This window comes from Eurosta solidaginis, chromosome 2 (assembly GCF_040869045.1).
Source record: "Eurosta solidaginis isolate ZX-2024a chromosome 2, ASM4086904v1, whole genome shotgun sequence".
NCBI lineage: Eukaryota > Metazoa > Arthropoda > Insecta > Diptera > Tephritidae > Eurosta > Eurosta solidaginis.
Genome location: NC_090320.1, coordinates 43969081 through 43990790, shown reverse-complemented (window position 1 = coordinate 43990790; position 21710 = coordinate 43969081). Strand labels below are relative to the sequence as shown.

The window sequence follows — 21710 nt, the reverse complement described above, 5'->3', positions numbered from 1 at the left end:
TTTTAAAAGGGCGTGGGGCTTAGTTCTATAGGTGGACGTCTTTTCGAGATATCGCCATAAAGGTGGACCAGGGGTGACTCTAGAATGTGTTTGTACGATATGGGTATCAAATTAAAGGTATTAATAAGGCTTTTAAAAGGGAGTGATGGTAGTTGTATATGTGAAAACGTTTTCCAGATATCGACCAAAATGTGGACCAGGGTGGCCCAGAACATCATCTGTTGGATACCTCTAATTTATTTATATATATAATACCACGAACAGTATTCCTGCCAAGATTTCAAGGGTTTTTTATTTCGCCCTGCAGAACTTTTTCATTTTATTCTACTAAATATGGTAGGTGTCACACCCATTTTACAAAGTTTTTTTCTAAAGTTATATTTTGCGTCAATAAACCAATCCAATTACCATGTTTCATCCCTTTTTTCGTATTTGGTATAGAATTATGGCATTTTTTTCATTTTTCGTAATTTTCGATATCGAAAAAGTGGGTGTAGTCATAGTCGGATTTCGGCCATTTTGTATACCATTAAAGTGAGTTCAGATAAGTACGTGAACTGAGTTTAGTAAAGATATATCGATTTTTGCTCAAGTTATCGTGTTAACGGCCGAGCGGAAGGACAGACGGTCGATTGTGTATAAAAACTGGGCGTGGCTTCAACTGATTTCGCCCTTTTTCACAGAAATAAGTCATCGTCCCAGAATCTAAGCCCCTACCAAATTTCACAAGGATTGGTAAATGTTTGTTCGACTTATGGCATTAAAAGTATCCCAGACAAATTAAATGAAAAAGGGTGGAGCCACGCCCATTTTGAAATTTTCTTTAATTTTTGCATTTTGTTGCACCATATCATTACTGGAGTAGAATGTTGACATAATTTTATTATATACTGTAAAGATATTAAATTTTTTGTTAAAATTTGACTTTAAAAAAATTTTTTTTTAAAAGTGGGCGTGGTTGTTCTCCGATTTTGCTAATTTTTATTAAGCATACATATAGTAATAGGAGTAACGTTCCTGCCAAATTTCATCATGATATCTTCAACGACTGCCAAATTACAGCTTGCAAAAGTTTTAAATTACCTTCTTTTAAAAGTGGGCGGTGCTACGCCCATTGTCCAAAATTTTACTAATTTTCTATTCTGCGTCATAAATTCAACTCGCCTACCAAGTTTCATCGCTTTATCCGTCTTTGGTAATAAATTATCGCACTTTTTCGGTTTTTCGAAATTTTCGATATCGAAAAAGTGGGCGTGGTTATAGTCCGATATTGTTCATTTTAAATAGCGATCTGAGATGAGTGCTCAGGAACCTACATCCCAAATTTCATCAAGGTACCTCAAAATTTACTCAAGTTATCGTGTTAACGGACGGACGGACGGACGGACGGACGGACGGACATGGCTCAATCAAATTTTTTTCGATCCTGATGATTTTGATATATGGAAGTCTATATCTATCTCGATTCCTTTATACCTGTACAACCAACCGTTATCCAATCAAAGTTAATATACTCTGTGAGCTCTGCTCAACTGAGTATAAAAAATGGGCGCTTTCAGAGAACACTTTTTTGTTGATACGATACAAACATTTTTCGTCAGTTGTGTGATAGAAAATTTCTTCTCTGAACGGCGAGTTGCGCCAACTGCCAAATGAAATAACTATCCTTGAATTTTAAGTTAAATTAGTTCTTAAATTATTTATTACACTTCACCATAGTATTAAGAGGAAAATTTGTATTCTTAATCAAACTTTATAATGTCAAAGAACTGCCAGACAGACGAATAAATACGTAGAGCAAATGTAGAGATAACAAGTAAGGAAGGCTAAGTTCGAGTGTAACCGAACATTACATAATCAGCTGAGAGCTATGGAGACAAAATAAGGGAAAATCACCATGTAGGAAAATGAACCTAGGGTAACCCTGGAATGTGTTTGTATGGCATGTGTATCAAATGGAAGGTATTAAAGAATATTTTAAGAGGGAGTAGGCCATAGTTCTATGGGTGGACGCCATTTAGGTATATCCCCATAAAGGTGGACCAGGGCTGACTCCAGAATTTGTTTGTATGATATGGGTATCAAATGAAGGGTGTTAATGAGTATTTTAAAAGGGCGCGGGCCTTAGTTCTATAGGTGGACGCCTTTTCGGGGTATCGCCATAAAGGTGGACCAGAATTTGTTTGTACCATATGGGTATCAAATGAAGGGTGTTAGTGAGTACTAGTATCGCCCGTGGTCGAAATTCGACCAACTTGCATTTTTTTCAACTCACTCTATGCATCCAGTGTTGGGGTAGTGCAATAATGCGTTAATAGTTGAGCAGTGAGTAGAAATATAGCAAACTGATCTATCTTACTTAAAGTACTCATTAAAATTTTCAATTTGACCTAAGACGTTATAATCTTTGATTGTATTTTCTTAAATTTTCTACAAACTTTTCAAATGTAATTATAAGTTTTGGTATGGAGCTCCTTAAAAAAAATATAACAAATATGTAAAATCAAATGAAATTTACATAGAATTGTGGTGAAATTACTTGAAATTGAATTGAAAATTTGCTTTTTCCACACCACCCGGGAGATACGCCGTTGGCGCGCTACCGAAGTTAGTTTTGGGTGCTCGGTTCCCCAGTAGGCCTATATCACCAATATAAACTACATATATCGCCCGCCCATTTACTTCAATAGCGTCATAATTCAAAAAAAAACGAATTTTTAGTTAAGAACGAAGAAATGTGCTAACGGAATTTAACCAATTTCACACCACCGGTTAGGTATGCAATTGGCGCTTTACTATTACATATGTATTTATAATTAATTAAATTAAATTATAATTAGTTAAATTAATTATAAATACATATGTAATATGTAATTGAAAACGAAAATTTCGAATAGAATAGAGGATACCTTCATAAAAAATAAAATAAAAATATAAAAATAAATTAGCATAAAAGACAATATACAAATTTTAATGTAATATCTTTGTAGCAAATTTATTTATTTTTTGTTCACTATAAGACGTGCTATATCTAAAATGAGCATAAAATCTGGAAATACAAAAAACATTTGGGTCAAATTTGCAATTAATTGTTATAAATAAATAAATTTAGTGAGTTTGAACAAAAGTTGACTCATTATTTCTGATTTCATTTTTTTTAAAGCACCTAAAATGAAAAACAAAGAATCTGTTAAATAATGACCTATGCTTTTACGTGTAAGTAAAATTTGTCCAAAAATATAGGCCGGTTAAGTTATTACTTCTCTTTAAAGTTTTTTTGTGCGCTAACAATTATTTTAGAACAATTTTTTAAGGATTTTGGTACAGACCAATATAGGTAATTGGCAACAATGGGAAACAATATTTTATTTCAACAGAAAATGAGCGAAGCAGTAGTTCTCTCACCGTTTGGACTGTACAAATATATACATATGTAGAGATGAAACATTTGAGCGACGCGACAATTGAGAATTTAGAGCTATGTACTAGGACGTGCTATATCTAAAATGAGCATAAAATCTGGAAATGCAAAAAACAATTGGGTCAAATTTGCAATTATAATTGTTATAAATAAACAAATTTAGTGAGTTTGAACAAAACTTGACTCATTATTTCTGATTTCATTTTTTTTAAAGCACCTAAAATGAAAAACAAAGAATCTGTTAAATAAAGACCTATGCTTTTACGTGTAAGTAAAATTTGTCCAAAAAAATAGGCCGGTTAAGTTATTACTTCTCTTTAAAGTTTTTTTGTGCGCTAACAATTATTTTAGAACAATTTTTTAAGGATTTTCGTACAGACCAATATAGGTAATTGGCAACAATGGGAAACAACATTTTATTTCAACAGAAAATGAGCGAAGCAGTAGTTCTCTCACCGTTTGGAGTGTACAAATATATACATATGTAGAGATGAAACATTTGAGCGACGCGACAATTGAGAATTTGGAGCTATGTACTCAGGGGGGTTTGTGAACATAATGCGTCCTACAGATGGCAATTTCGATAGTTGCACAGGTTTTCGAATTTACAAAAAACTTTTTCTATTAATTATAAACAAATAGAGTAATATTTGTTAACAAAAATAGGCCTATGCACTGCGGCTGATCAATACGAATCGATTCATTTAACTTTTATATGATTTTACGTATGCTAAATATGCGAAACAGCCTGTCAATTGATTGTATGGAAATTTTGTTAGCGTATTAATATATAGATAGTAGAGTAATATACGGCCTATGCAATATTTCGACCTAAAATCGAAAAAGTTTTTGGGTCGTTTTTTTTCGTTTAATATACAACGTGAAATTTTCCGATTCAATCAAGTTGCATTTAAATAATAATAAACTAAGTTTAAATAAATGATAATATAATAAAATAAAATAAGAAATATCAAAATAAATTAGCACAAAAGACAATATACAAATTTTAATGTAATATCTTTGTAGCAAATTTAAAGCACCTAGATTCATATAACTTTTATATGATTTTACGTATGCTAAGTATGTGAAACAGCCTGTCAATTGATTGTATGGAAATTTTGTTAGCGTATTAATATATAGATAGTAGAGTAATATACGGGCTATGCAATATTTTGACCTAAAATCGAAAACATTTTTGGGTCGTTTTTTTTCGTTTAATATACAACGTGAAATTTTCCGATTCAATCAAGTTTCATTTAAATAATAATAAACTAATTTAAAAAAAAAAGATAATATAATAAAATAAAATAAAAAATATCAAAATAAATTAGCATAAAAGACAATATACAAATGGGATTCAAGGGGTTGTGTAGCGCAATATATAGCTTCCCCAACCCAATTGTCAACCTCACCTTCGAGCGGCGAATCCCGTTTCACTAACAGACGAGGCTCTGGCGACCCCAAGCTCCTCATGGAACTTGAGGGTGGGGAGGGAGGGATGGCCTGAAGGTTTAATGTGGCCATATAAATCGTTCCCGAGATGGTCGGGCCAGCACCTTAATGGTGCTGTGTTACCGGAGCGTATCGGATCTGTATCCGACAAAGGACCATCACATCGATAACACTCCCCAAAGCCTTCGGGGAGTAACCTAATCGCTACAACAACAACAACAACAACAATATACAAATTTTAATGTAATATCTTTGTAGCAAATTCATTTATTTTTTGTTCACTATAAGACGTGCTATATCTAAAATGAGCATAAAATCTGGAAATGCAAACAACATTTGGGTCAAATTTGCAATTAATTGTTATAAATAAATAAATTTAGTGAGTTTGAACAAAAGTTGACTCATTATTTCTGATTTCATTTTTTTTGAAATCACCTAAAATGAAAAACAAAGAATCTGTTAAATAAAGACCTATGCTTTTACGTGTAAGTAAAATTTGTCCAAAAAAATAGGCCGGTTAAGTTATTACTTCTCTTTAAAGTTTTTTTGTGCGCTAACAATTATTTTAGAACAATTTTTTAAGGATTTTGGTACAGACCAATATAGGTAATTGGCAACAATGGGAAACAATATTTTATTTCAACAGAAAATGAGCGAAGCAGTAGTTCTCTCACCGTTTGGCGTGTACAAATATATACATATGTAGAGATGAAACATTTGAGCAACGCGACAATTGAGAATTTGGAGCTATGTACTCAGGGGGGTTTGTGAACATAATGCGTCCTGCAGATGGCAATTTCGATAGTTGCACAGATTTTCGAATTTACAAAAAACTTTTTCTATTAATTATAAACAAATAGAGAACAAATAGAACACGTTTTTGTGTCATTTTTTTCGTTTAATATACAACGTGAAATTTTTCGATTCAATCAAGTTGCATTTAAATAATAATAAACTAAGTTGAAATAAAAGATAATATAATAAAATAAAATAAGAAATATCAAAATAAATTAGCATAAAAGACAATATGCAAATTTTAATGTAATATCTCTTTGGAGTGTACAAATATATACATATGTAGAGATGAAACATTTGAGCGACGCGACAATTGAGAATTTGGAGCTATGTACTCAGGGGGGTTTGTGAACATAATGCGTCCTACAGATGGCAATTTCGATAGTTGCACAGATTTTCGAATTTACAAAAAACTTTTTCTATTAATTATAAACAAATAGAGTAATATTTGTTAACAAAAATAGGCCTATGCACTGCGGCTGATCAATACGAATCGATTCATTTAACTTTTATATGATTTTACGTATGCTAAGTATGCCAAACAGGCTGTCAATTGATTGTATGGAAATTTTGTTAGCGCATTAATATATAGATAGTAGAGTAATATACGGCCTATGCAATATTTCGACCTAAAATCGAAAAAGTTTTTGGGTCGTTTTTTTTTTCGTTTAATATACAACGTGAAATTTTCCGATTCAATCTAGTTGCATTTAAATAATAATAAACTAAGTTTAAATAAATGATAATATAATAAAATAAAATAAGAAATATCAAAATAAATTAGCACAAAAGACAATATACAAATTTTAATGTAATATCTTTGTAGCAAATTTAAAGCACCTAAAATGAAAAACAAGGAATCTGTTAAATACATACCTATGCTTTTACGTGTAAGTAAAATTTGTCCAAAAAAATAGGCCGGTTAAGTTATTACTTCTCTTTAAAGTATCTTTGTGCGCTAACAATTATTTTAGAAGATTTTCGAATTTACAAACAACTTTTTCTATTAATTATAAACAAATAGAGTAATATTTGTTAACAAAAATAGGCCTATGCACTGCGGCTGATCAATACAAATCGATTCATATAACTTTTATATGATTTTACGTATGCTAAGTATGCGAAACAGCCTGTCAATTGATTGTATGGAAATTTTGTTAGCGTATTAATATATAGATAGTAGAGTAATATACGGCCTATGCAATATTTCGACCTAAAATCGAAAAAGTTTTTGGGTCGTTTTTTTTTTCGTTTAATATACAACGTGAAATTTTCCGATTCAATCAAGTTGCATTTAAATAATAATAAACTAAGTTTAAATAAATGATAATATAATAAAATAAAATAAGAAATATCAAAATAAATTAGCACAAAAGACAATATACAAATTTTAATGTAATATCTCTTTGGAGTGTACAAATATATACATATGTAGAGATGAAACATTTGAGCGACGCGACAATTGAGAATTTGGAGCTATGTACTCAGGGGGGTTTGTGAACATAATGCGTCCTGCAGATGGCAATTTCGATAGTTGCACAGATTTTCGAATTTACAAAAAACTTTTTCTATTAATTATAAACAAATAGAGTAATATTTGTTAACAAAAATAGGCCTATGCACTGCGGCTGATCAATACGAATCGATTCATTTAACTTTTATATGATTTTACGTATGCTAAGTATGCCAAACAGCCTGTCAATTGATTGTATGGAAATTTTGTTAGCGTATTAATATATAGATAGTAGAGTAATATACGGCCTATGCAATATTTCGACCTAAAATCGAAAAAGTTTTTGGGTCGTTTTTTTTTCGTTTAATATACAACGTGAAATTTTCCGATTCAATCAAGTTGCATTTAAATAATAATAAACTAAGTTTAAATAAATGATAATATAATAAAATAAAATAAGAAATATCAAAATAAATTTGCACAAAATACAATATACAAATTTTAATGTAATATCTTTGTAGCAAATTTAAAGCACCTAAAATGAAAAACAAGGAATCTGTTAAATACATACCTATGCTTTTACGTGTAAGTAAAATTTGTCCAAAAAAATAGGCCGGTTAAGTTATTACTTCTCTTTAAAGTATCTTTGTGCGCTAACAATTATTTTAGAAGATTTTCGAATTTACAAACAACTTTTTCTATTAATTATAAACAAATAGAGTAATATTTGTTACCAAAAATAGGCCTATGCACTGCGGCTGATCAATACAAATCGATTCATATAACTTTTATATGATTTTACGTATGCTAAGTATGTGAAACAGCCTATCAATTGATTGTATGGAAATTTTGTTAGCGTATTAATATATAGATAGTAGAGTAATATACGGGTTATGCAATATTTTGACCTAAAATCGAAAACATTTTTGGGTCGTTTTTTTCGTTTAATATACAACGTGAAATTTTCCGATTCAATCAAGTTGCATTTAAATAATAATAAACTAATTTGAAAAAAAGATAATATAATAAAATAAAATAAGGAATATCAAAATAAATTAGCATAAAAGCCAATATACAAATGGGATTCAAGGGGTTGTGTAGCGCAATATATAGCTTCTCCAACCCAATTATCAACCTCACCTTCGATCGGCGAATCCCGTTTCACTAACAGACGAGGCTCTGGCGACCCCAAGCTCCTCATGGAACTTGAGGTTGGGGAGGGAGGGATGGCCTGAAGGTTTAATGTGGCCATATAAATCGTTCCCGAGATGGTCGGGCCAGCACCTTAATGGTGCTGTGTTACCGGAGCGTATCGGATCTGTATCCGACAAAGGACCATCACATCGATAACACTCCCCTAAGCCTTCGGGGAGTAACCTAATCGCTACAACAACAACAATATACAAATTTTAATGTAATATCTTTGTAGCAAATTTATTTATTTTTGTTCACTATAAGACGTGCTATATCTAAAATGAGCATAAAATCTGGAAATGCAAACAACATTTAAGTCAAATTTGCAATTAATTGTTATAAATAAATCAATTTAGTGAGTTTGAACAAAAGTTGACTCATTATTTCTGATTTCATTTTTTTTGAAAGCACCTAAAATGAAAAACAAAGAATCTGTTAAATAAAGACCTATGCTTTTACGTGTAAGTAAAATTTGTCCAAAAAAATAGGCCGGTTAAGTTATTACTTCTCTTTAAAGTTTTTTTGTGCGCTAACAATTATTTTAGAACAATTTTTTAAGGATTTGGGTACAGACCAATATAGGTAATTGGCAACAATGGGAAACAATATTTTATTTCAACAGAAAATGAGCGAAGCAGTAGTTCTCTCACCGTTTGGCGTGTACAAATATATACATATGTAGAGATGAAACATTTGAGCAACGCGACAATTGAGAATTTGGAGCTATGTACTCAGGGGGGTTTGTGAACATAATGCGTCCTGCAGATGGCAATTTCGATAGTTGCACAGATTTTCGAATTTACAAAAAACTTTTTCTATTAATTATAAACAAATAGAGAACAAATAGAAAACGTTTTTGTGTCGTTTTTTTTTCGTTTAATATACAACGTGAAATTTTTCGATTCAATCAAGTTGCATTTAAATAATAATAAACTAAGTTGAAATAAAAGATAATATAATAAAATAAAATAAGAAATATCAAAATAAATTAGCATAAAAGACAATATGAAAATTTTAATGTAATATCTCTTTGGAGTGTACAAATATATACATATGTAGAGATGAAACATTTGAGCGACGCGACAATTGAGAATTTGGAGCTATGTACTCAGGGGGGTTTGTGAACACAATGCGTCCTACAGATGGCAATTTCGATAGTTGCACAGATTTTCGAATTTACAAAAAACTTTTTCTATTAATTATAAACAAATAGAGTAATATTTGTTAACAAAAATAGGCCTATGCACTGCGGCTGATCAATACGAATCGATTCATTTAACTTTTATATGATTTTACGTATGCTAAGTATGCCAAACAGCCTGTCAATTGATTGTATGGAAATTTTGTTAGCGTATTAATATATAGATAGTAGAGTAATATACGGCCTATGCAATATTTCGACCTAAAATCGAAAAAGTTTTTGGGTCGTTTTTTTTCGTTTAATATACAACGTGAAATTTTCCGATTCAATCAAGTTGCATTTAAATAATAATAAACTAAGTTTAAATAAATGATAATATAATAAAATAAAATAAGAAATATCAAAATAAATTAGCACAAAATACAATATACAAATTTTAATGTAATATCTTTGTAGCAAATTTAAAGCACCTAAAATGAAAAACAAGGAATCTGTTAAATACATACCTATGCTTTTACGTGTAAGTAAAATTTGTCCAAAAAAATAGGCCGGTTAAGTTATTACTTCTCTTTAAAGTATCTTTGTGCGCTAACAATTATTTTAGAAGATTTTCGAATTTACAAACAACTTTTTCTATTTATTATAAACAAATAGAGTAATATTTGTTAACAAAAATAGGCCTATGCACTGCGGCTGATCAATACAAATCGATTCATATAACTTTTATATGATTTTACGTATGCTAAGTATGTGAAACAGCCTGTCAATTGATTGTATGGAAATTTTGTTAGCGTATTAATATATAGATAGTAGAGTAATATACGGGTTATGCAATATTTTGACCTAAAATCGAAAACATTTTTGGGTCGTTTTTTTCGTTTAATATACAACGTGAAATTTTCCGATTCAATCAAGTTGCATTTAAATAATAATAAACTAATTTGAAAAAAAAGATAATATAATAAAATAAAATAAGAAATATCAAAATAAATTAGCATAAAAGCCAATATACAAATGGGATTCAAGGGGTTGTGTAGCGCAATATATAGCTTCTCCAACCCAATTATCAACCTCACCTTCGAGCGGCGAATCCCGTTTCACTAACAGACGAGGCTCTGGCGACCCCAAGCTCCTCATGGAACTTGAGGTTGGGGAGGGAGGGATGGCCTGAAGGTTTAATGTGGCCATATAAATCGTTCCCGAGATGGTCGGGCCAGCACCTTAATGGTGCTGTGTTACCGGAGCGTATCGGATCTGTATCCGACAAAGGACCATCACATCGATAACACTCCCCTAAGCCTTCGGGGAGTAACCTAATCGCTACAACAACAACAATATACAAATTTTAATGTAATATCTTTGTAGCAAATTTATTTATTTTTGTTCACTATAAGACGTGCTATATCTAAAATGAGCATAAAATCTGGAAATGCAAACAACATTTAGGTCAAATTTGCAATTAATTGTTATAAATAAATAAATTTAGTGAGTTTGAACAAAAGTTGACTCATTATTTCTGATTTCATTTTTTTTGAAAGCACCTAAAATGAAAAACAAAGAATCTGTTAAATAAAGACCTATGCTTTTACGTGTAAGTAAAATTTGTCCAAAAAAATAGGCCGGTTAAGTTATTACTTCTCTTTAAAGTTTTTTTGTGCGCTAACAATTATTTTAGAACAATTTTTTAAGGATTTGGGTACAGACCAATATAGGTAATTGGCAACAATAGGAAACAATATTTTATTTCAACAGAAAATGAGCGAAGCAGTAGTTCTCTCACCGTTTGGCGTGTACAAATATATACATATGTAGAGATGAAACATTTGAGCAACGCGACAATTGAGAATTTGGAGCTATGTACTCAGGGGGGTTTGTGAACATAATGCAGATGGCAATTTCGATAGTTGCACAGATTTTCGAATTTACAAAAAACTTTTTCTATTAATTATAAACAAATAGAGTAATATTTGTTAACAAAAATAGGCCTATGCACTGCGGCTGATCAATACGAATCGATTCATTTAACTTTTATATGATTTTACGTATGCTAAGTATGCCAAACAGCCTGTCAATTGATTGTATGGAAATTTTGTTAGCGTATTAATATATAGATAGTAGAGTAATATACGGCCTATGCAATATTTCGACCTAAAATCGAAAAAGTTTTTGGGTCGTTTTTTTTTTCGTTTAATATACAACGTGAAATTTTCCGATTCAATCAAGTTGCATTTAAATAATAATAAACTAAGTTTAAATAAATGATAATATAATAAAATAAAATAAGAAATATCAAAATAAATTAGCACAAAATACAATATACAAATTTTAATGTAATATCTTTGTAGCAAATTTAAAGCACCTAAAATGAAAAACAAGGAATCTGTTAAATACATACCTATGCTTTTACGTGTAAGTAAAATTTGTCCAAAAAAATAGGCCGGTTAAGTTATTACTTCTCTTTAAAGTATCTTTGTGCGCTAACAATTATTTTAGAAGATTTTCGAATTTACAAACAACTTTTTCTATTAATTATAAACAAATAGAGTAATATTTGTTAACAAAAATAGGCCTATGCACTGCGGCTGATCAATACAAATCGATTCATATAACTTTTATATGATTTTACGTATGCTAAGTATGTGAAACAGCCTGTCAATTGATTGTATGGAAATTTTGTTAGCGTATTAATATATAGATAGTAGAGTAATATACGGGCTATACAATATTTTGACCTAAAATCGAAAACATTTTTGGGTCGTTTTTGTTTAATATACAACGTGAAATTTTCCGATTCAATCAAGTTGCATTTAAATAATAATAAACTAATTTGAAAAAAAGATAATATAATAAAATAAAATAAGAAATATCAAAATAAATTAGCATAAAAGACAATATACAAATGGGATTCAAGGGGTTGTGTAGCGCAATATATAGCTTCTCCAACCCAATTGTCAACCTCACCTTCGAGCGGCGAATCCCGTTTCACTAACAGACGAGGCTCTGGCGACCCCAAGCTCCTCATGGAACTTGAGGGTGGGGAGGGAGGGATGGCCTGAAGGTTTAATGTGGCCATATAAATCGTTCCCGAGATGGTCGAGCCAGCACCTTAATGGTGCTGTGTTACCGGAGCGTATCGGATCTGTATCCGACAAAGGACCATCACATCGATAACACTCCCCAAAGCCTTCTGGGAGTAACCTAATCGCTACAACAACAACAACAATATACAAATTTTAATGTAATATCTTTGTAGCAAATTTATTTATTTTTTGTTCACTATAAGACGTGCTATATCTAAAATGAGCATAAAATCTGGAAATGCAAACAACATTTGGGTCAAATTTGCAATTAATTGTTATAAATAAATAAATTTAGTGAGTTTGAACAAAAGTTGACTCATTATTTCTGATTTCATTTTTTTTGAAAGCACCTAAAATGAAAAACAAAGAATCTGTTAAATAAAGACCTATGCTTTTACGTGTAAGTAAAATTTGTCCAAAAAAATAGGCCGGTTAAGTTATTACTTCTCTTTAAAGTTTTTTTGTGCGCTAACAATTATTTTAGAACAATTTTTTAAGGATTTTGGTACAGACCAATATAGGTAATTGGCAACAATGGGAAACAATATTTTATTTCAACAGAAAATGAGCGAAGCAGTAGTTCTCTCACCGTTTGGCGTGTACAAATATATACATATGTAGAGATGAAACATTTGAGCAACGCGACAATTGAGAATTTGGAGCTATGTACTCAGGGGGGTTTGTGAACATAATGCGTCCTGCAGATGGCATTTTCGATAGTTGCACAGATTTTCGAATTTACAAAAAACTTTTTCTATTAATTATAAACAAATAGAGAACAAATAGAAAACGTTTTTGTGTCGTTTTTTTTCGTTTAATATACAACGTGAAATTTTTCGATTCAATCAAGTTGCATTTAAATAATAATAAACTAAGTTGAAATAAAAGATAATATAATAAAATAAAATAAAATAAGAAATATCAAAATAAATTAGCATAAAAGACAATATGCAAATTTTAATGTAATATCTTTGTAGCAAATTTAATATACAACGTGATAAAAGATAATATAATAAAATAAAATAAGAAATATCAAAATAAATTAGCATAAAAGACAATATACAAATTTTAATGTAATATCTTTGTAGCAAATTTATTTATTTTTTGTTCACTATAAGACGTGCTATATCTAAAATGAGCATAAAATCTGGAAATGCAAAAAAAATTTGGGTCACATTTGCAATTAATTGTTATAAATAAATAAATTTAGTGAGTTTGAACAAAAGTTGACTCATTATATCTGATTTCATTTTTTTTAAAGCACCTAAAATGAAAAACAAAGAATCTGTTAAATAAAGACCTGTGCTTTTACGTGTAAGTAAAATTTGTCAAAAAAAATAGGCCGGTTAAGTTATTACTTCTCTTAAAAGTTTTTTTGTGCGCTAACAATTATTTTAGAACAATTTTTTAAGGATTTTGGTACAGACCAATATAGGTAATTGGCAACAATGGGAAACAATATTTTATTTCAACAGAAAATGAGCGAAGCAGTAGTTCTCTCACCGTTTGGAGTGTACAAATATATACATATATAGAGATGAAACATTTGAGCAACGCGACAATTGAGAATTTGGAGCTATGTACTCAGGGAGGTTTGGAACATAATGCGTCCTACAGATGGCAATTTCGATAGTTGCACAGATTTTCGAATTTACAAAAAACTTTTTCTATTAATTATAAAAAATAGAGTAATATTTGTTAACAAAAATAGGCCTATGCACTGCGGCTGATCAATACGAATCGATTCATATAACTTTTATATGATTTTACGTATGCTAATTATGCGAAACAGCCTGTCAATTGATTGTATGGAAATTTTGTTAGCGTATTATTATATAGATTTTAAAAGGGCGTGGGCCTTAGTTCTATAGGTGGACGCCTTTTCGAGATATCGCCATAAAGGTGGACCAGGGGTGACTCTAGAATGTGTTTGTACGATATGGGTATCACATTAAAGGTATTAATGAGGGTTTTAAAATGGAGTGGTGGTAGTTGTATAGGTGGTCGCCTTTTCGAGATATCGGCATAAAGGTGGACCAGGTGTGACTCTAGAATGCGTTTGTACAATATGGGTATCAAACGAAAGGTGTTAATGAGTATTTTAAAAGAGAGTGGGCCTTAGTTCTATAGGTGGACGCCTTTTCGAGATATCGCCATAAAGGTGGACCAGGGGTGACTCTAGAATATGTTTGTACGATATGGGTATCAAATTAAAGGTATTAATGAGGGTTTTAAAAGTGAGTGGTGGTAGTTGTATAGGTGGTCGCCTTTTCGAGATATCGCCATAAAGGTGGACCAGGTGTGACTCTAGAATGCGTTTGTACAATATGGGTATCAAACGAAAGGTGTTAATGAGTATTTTAAAAGAGAGTGGGCCTTAGTTCTATAGGTGGCCGCCTTTTCGAGATATCGGCATAAAGGTGGACCAAGGGTGACTCTAGAATTTGTTTGTAAGATATGGGTATCAAATGAAAGGTGTTAATGCGTATTTTAAAAGGGAGTGATCCTTAGTTCCACAGGTGGACGCCGTTTCGAGATATCGCCATAAAGGTGGACCAGGGGTGACCCTAGAATTTGTTTCTACGATATGGGTATTAAATGAAAGGGGTTAATGAGCATTTTAAATGGGAGTGGGTCTAAGTTCTATAGGTGGACGCCTTTCCGAGATATCGCCATAAAAATGGAACAGGGGTGACTCTAGAATGTGTGTGTACGATATGGGTATCACATTAAAGGTATTAATGAGGGTTTTAAAATGGCCAATAAGGTATAAAATTCGGTCTGATAACAGATAAAACTTTACGTCCTACTTTACTTTGACAACAATGGCAAATGGAAAAACAAAAACCAACCAATAAAACCAGTAAATTCCTACGGCACTGACTGTAGAAGTTAAAGTATGGCGTAAAATTTCAACTGGCACAGCCCTTATATCTTATATTAGTTCGACACATTGATACACTTTTGGAAAACTTTTGAATTACCTCGTTGAAAGGAAATTATCAAAGGCGGATTTCTTTAAAAAAATTTTTTATATCTTTTCATGAATTTGTTAGTTGTAAGCTGGGAAATTGGAAAATAATTGTAACTCTTTTCCAATTTATCTAACTTAGGGAATAAGAGCGAAAAAAGCAAACGTCCTAAAATTATGGAACTATTAACCTTTCCCTCAAAAGAACATTTTTTTTCCAATAAACTACTTTCTTTACTAATAAACTACTTTCTTTACTTTTAAGTTGGTAACATTAGATAACAATTGCACTTAATTATAAGGCCCTTGTTCAAGTACGTTCTATGAACCTGTGCTCTAACAAAAGCTCCATTTAAGATTTTTTTTTCCTTTTGTGATTGCTAAAAATAGTAAAACCTTCCCAAAATTATGAAGAAAAGGTTTGCCAAAAAATTTAACAAATTAAAACAAACCGTGAACCGTGGGTTTTAAAGTCAAGGCCAGTTTGTATTTGAAAAGTGGTTCGTCAGGCTCATAATTAATCACAACCTTATAAAATTTCCCTATTTAACTGCAATTTCGAAACTTAGAAAATTTTGGCTCTGGCTGAAACATGCATTTCTTTTGGTTTTGTTTATTTACTGTGCAACATGCCGTATTCGTAGTGTAAATTCTTCGAACTCCCAATTTTTCGAACTTGTTCAAGACATTATTTCCTTTGCCAACACTTACTTATAGTATTTTACTTCAGTGGAAAAGAAAGCCATTTATGAACGACGCTTATAAGCAGTTTGGTTTTGTCTTTATAGCCCATGCAGTGCACCTTTTCTTTTAATAACCTTTGTTCATCTTATTTTTACATACATAATGAATCCTAAATAAAATTTGTAAATAAAATGGGAATGCTGGTGTTCTGGTTCATTTAGAAGTCATAGGTAATGCAGGTAAGGGGTCACCAAAAATTTAGGTGCGTCGATGGCCATGGATTTGAGGGAGGGACAAGGCACCGGGCGTCGCAACAACACCCGCGGCGCCCCCTATGTATTTTCGGCCCTTTCTTCTTTTTCTCCCCTTTTCAGCTTTTTTTTTTGGATTTTGAACGTTCGGGTAACCGGTCAACTCCGGTTTGATTAAGTTTGTTTTTTTTTTGCGTTTAGATTTTTTAACTCAGAGATGGTTTTGCCGGCTCGAGGTCAAATGTTGATTTTATAATAAAAACAACAAAGTTTTAATTTTGTGTTCCGATATATTTCGATTACAACCTTCGGTAATCATCTTCAAGGGAACTATAACAAATATAACATTATTTATAATACCAACTTAAAATATTGACAATAAATTAATAGCATACGTTTTGTTTTACACGTCCGTTCTGTTTGACGCGGAGCTTTCTACCATTGTGAATGATGACAAAGTGTGATCTCTTCTGCATAAACGTCAAAATTCCAAAGTGATTGGATCACCTGATTCGTATTTGACTATCGCTGTCTCATTCTGTATCTCTTTCTATCACCCGCTGAAGATAGGCGCCGCCATATTGAACAGCCTGTCAAAACGCTGAAAAGTAGCCATATTGAACAGCCTGTCAGGCAGTTGACAGATAAGAGATCACACTTTGTCATCATTCACAATGCTTTCTACTGTCGATTTATTAGTTAATAAATGTCTAAATATGTGGGCGGAGCCGTCAACATCTGTTTTGTAATTTAGTCGTATGTTAGGTGGTGTGTTAATTATATGCAGCATTGCCAATGTGAGCCGCTTGCTATAGTTTGACTCTTGCTGGAGAATAGTTGCATTCAGTGCACGGACTTTACCACTTTATTGGTAGATCTACCAACTTTTTAGCCCATTTTCATTTTCTACCACTTCTACCACCAAAGCCCAAAAATCGACCAACATTTCAATATATTCGCATTGAAACCAAATGCTGCGATCATTAGGTAAACGTATTTAATTGCCGAGCACACCCAAATAACATTAAGATGTGACACTAACCAAACTAACCAATTTTGAAAAATTTGTGCACAAATTCAAACAAGAAATAAATTTTTTCATGAAATAAATGTAGTAAATGAGCAAGGAAATATTTTGAAAGAAAATAAAAAAAATTTTGGTACATGGAAAATTGTTGTTGTAATTAGAAGTTTCGGTACATTTTCGTCAGTATTCCAAGCTCGAAATACATGAAAAAAGAAAGTATCATATAGGCATAAGCTATGTATATACAAATTTACATGTATTGTTTTGTTTACATGTTTTTTAAAGTGTTATTTCAGTGAAATGTGCACAATAAATTATGAATTGTTTTGTACAAATATAAACTGTAGCTTTGTTTTCTTGGAAAAAAAATCTGCCAACTTCTACCACTATTTTAATTTTCTCTTTTTAAAAGTCCGTGCACTGGTTGCATTGTTTAAATTGGGAGAGTGGCCGCTACTCGCACAGTGGGCCATTAAAGCTGTTTTATAAGCATTTGACTGTGGATTTTGTTTAAAGACTGACTTGTGCTGTGCTAGTCTTGTTTTTAATTTTGACACAGTCAAATACTTATAAAACAGCTTTAATGGCCCACTGTGCGAGTAGCGGCCACTCTCCCAATTTAAACAATGCAACTATTCTCCAGCAAGAGTCAAACTATAGCAAGCGCCTCACGTTGGAAATGCTGCATATAATTAACACACCACCTAACATACGACTAAATTACAAAACAGATGTTGGCGGCTCCGCCCACATATTTAGACATTTATTAACTAACAAATCGACAGTAGCATGGTGGAACGATACAAGGTGGCAGCATGGGACAGCTGATTATAAACTCTTTTATTTGATTTGATACATCAACTTCCGGTGCAGTACGATTTTGACATTTGTCCATCGAATTTACAAAAACAAAGTACAAGGAATTTTTATTTATGTTTGTAGCTATGTCACCATGCTGCCACCTTGTATCGTTCCGCCATGGACAGTAGAAAGCTCCACTTTAAGCTGGAGACATTGGTGCTTTATCGGTAACCGTATCGGTAACCTTATAACAGCTGATTCGACCAATCTTATGAGAATCAATGCAATCGATTATTGGTGCCGCTAAAGTCGTAACCGTATCGTAGCCAACCAATTGGGTTTTGGTTTACCGTCGTAACGATAAACAGCTGATTACGTTAGGGATACGGATACAGCGATACGACATACAGCACCAATGACTCCAGCTTTAAACAGAACGGACATAGATGAATGAACTTGCGACTCTTGGTTTCGAGAGAGCGCTGTCAAAATGCACATTTTTGTCAATGATGCCACTCCAAACAAAAATGAATAGATATGAATATGGGGATTTTTGACATACATTTCGGCTATTTTATAGTTTCAATCATTTAATAAAATGATAGTCGAAAAATATGCATTTCTTTAAACTTATTTTACAATAATACGACTAGTTAGAGTTAAATATAAACAAATCTAAGTAAAATTTACATTTTGATTAAATTAATTAGTCAAATATTGCAATGCATTTAACACAAAGTGAAAATCGAATTTTCTTTTGAAATTTGAGTAAATCAGACCTAAGATAAAATAGTTAACATTATTTAGTGGATATGTCTTATCTTACATGTCTGACGTTCCAGGTTCTGTGATCAAAATAGACTGGTTGCATCGGGACTTCATATTTACAAAACCTGTTTTTAATGATAACTTTTGAATGGAAAATAATATTTACCATCCGCCTTCGAACTAATAATATTTACACTAAAACAAGTATTTTTATCCTTTTCCCCATAATTTTTGAACGCATTTCTACAGTTGTGGGTCAAACTAAAGCTGGAGTCATTGGTGCCATATGTCGTATCGCTGTATCCGTATCCCTAACGTAATCAGCTGTTTATCGTTACGACGGTAAACCAAAACCCAATTGGTTGGCTACGATACGGTTACGACCTTAGCGGCACCAATAATCGATTGCATTGATTCTCATAAGATTGGTCGAATCAGCTGTTATAAGGTTACCGACACGGTTACCGATAAAGCACCAATGTCTCCAGCTTAAAGTTTACCGAAAATTTTGGCCCGTTTTTCGTTTTAGCTGGCACATTTTTTGTTCTGGCACCCGCTTCAGCTGGCGCGAGGGATTTATCTGTGATTGTTGCCAGCACAAATTTGAGATAAATCCCTCATGAGAGCGCAAAAAATGAGAGAGTTTCGTATCAAGTCATCTTTGGAACGGACGTGTAAAACAAAATGTATGTTATTATTTTATTGTCAATATTTTAAGTTGGTACCTATTATAAATAATGTTATATTTGTTATAGTTCCCTTGAAGATGATTACCGAAAGTTGTAATCGAAATATATCGGAACTCAAAATTAAAACTTTGTTGTTTTTATTATAAAATCAACATTTGACCTCGAGCCGGCAAAACCATCTCTGAGTTATTAAATAAAGGTCGCCAAAATAATTATTGTTTAGATTTTTTTTTGAATTTGAATGTTGTAATGGTCTGTCCGTGACATCCGGTTCAACCGGATGTCGTTTTTTTTTTTAAATTAAAGCGTTTTGAATTAGTACTGCGCTTTTTGACGGTGGATTTGAATAGGCATGATAGGAATTTTTCTGTTTATGGCGCAGGACAGCAAGGTTGGCAAGAACCCAGCCCAGCCGACATGACTAGCCACAGTGCACCACAATATCATGCCGACCGCCTTTCTTGCTGCTCCACTGTAGATGCTTATCCATAACAGCCTTCAAAAATAAATACGATATATAAATTTTTTGCAAAATATGCGCGTAAATAAGCATTTTTTTGCAAAATATGCAAAAATATGCATTTACTGCTAAATATGCAAACATATGCTCTTTGAAATATAGCTCAAACTTTATTTTACGTCGAGAAATGTATACATATTTGATTGGTTTGTTGCTTAGTTGCCTGATAATAAATATGCGTTTGCATACTTTGGGTTGCCCTGGTTATCACTTAACGACTGATCAACAGTTGTATTTTCTGAAAGCGCCCAATATTACATTCTATTTACATATGTTTATTTTTTAACGCTCCAACTATATCCACTACAATGCTTTCATTACAACATGAGTGTCATTAAACTTGGCATCAAATGTGGAAAGTTATATATAGACGAAGCAATTTTTAATCAGACTTTCAATTACAATAGGAAAATTGAATTATTTAACATAGGTATGAGTCTATATAAGCGGTTATTTTTAACATCACAGAAGATGTCTGGAAGATAAAATTTGTTGGCAACAAACAAACTATAATTAATACAAAGAATTGATCTTAATAACAAAAATAGTTTTTTTCTTAGTTTGAAAAAAGGGATGACATAGAATGAAATTTAAATAACACCTATTTTAGCTACATAGCATAAAAACATTTTCAATTTCTTACCACTGTCAACATGAAAGAAGCCGGTATAGCCCGCTTTTTTGTCAAATTTTTGATCTATAGTGTGGGGTAAGAATTCTTTTATATGAACCAGTCCATAAAGGCTGATCAACTAATTTAAAATGTTAAGCTTTTTACTCACTTTCCGCTTCCTCACATCTTTTGGCGACGTCATCCTTTTTATTTAAGCGCAAATATGTTGGTTGTCTTATTGACAAATTTTAGTTATACTATATAATATATTTTATTAAAACCTCTCCAAATTTAAGTCGATTTGTTACGTTTATGCGTGTTGGTAATTTAAGCAAGTCATTTAATATTAGCTAAACGATCGTTAATATATATGTATGTATGTATAGTTTTGCTTTTAATATGTACATTGACTATCGCCGTTCTACAAGTTATGCATGCTTTTCTTTACTACACCACCGCGTTGTGAACTCGCACTTGTTGGTTTGGTGACAAGCAAATAACGTTGTAAAAATCACCTTTCCACATAAAAAAAAGTACTCCAATGCGCATTAATTTCACATGAACTACTAAAATTTACTTTACACTATGTACTTTATTTTACCTCAGTGAGTAGGAAAGCCTCCATATGCCATAGTGTACCTATACCATAGTGTACCTATACAAGTGTGTTAACTAAGCGATAAACGTCAAAACTACAAACAGCCTCGCTCACCTGATACAAATCTCAGGGCTAGAGTTGCATTTTTGTTACGTAAGAGCCTCCTGCGATTTACAACCAGATTGACTGAATTTTTGTATGTGTGCGCGTCGGGTATTTGACGCTTGCCCCGCGACTATCAAATAAAAAGTC

At 32.2% G+C, this 21710-nt stretch overlaps 1 protein-coding gene across 3 annotated transcripts in view; it reads right to left on the bottom strand.

Moving 5' to 3' along the window:
• The window catches only part of NTPase (ectonucleoside triphosphate diphosphohydrolase NTPase), a 56225-nt gene extending 34713 nt beyond the window's left edge, over positions 1–21512 (bottom strand). Inside the window, exons 1-2 of one of the 3 annotated variants that reach the window (XM_067765167.1) lie at positions 21030–21455; positions 20891–20944 (exon numbers count right to left, since the gene is read on the bottom strand). In XM_067765167.1, coding sequence (XP_067621268.1) covers positions 20891–20944; positions 21030–21062 — 87 coding nt within the window. In that variant the 5' untranslated portion in view covers positions 21063–21455. The other 2 variants (XM_067765169.1, XM_067765168.1) reach the window with 2 other exon arrangements.
• Positions 21513–21710: the final 198 nt, after the last annotated feature.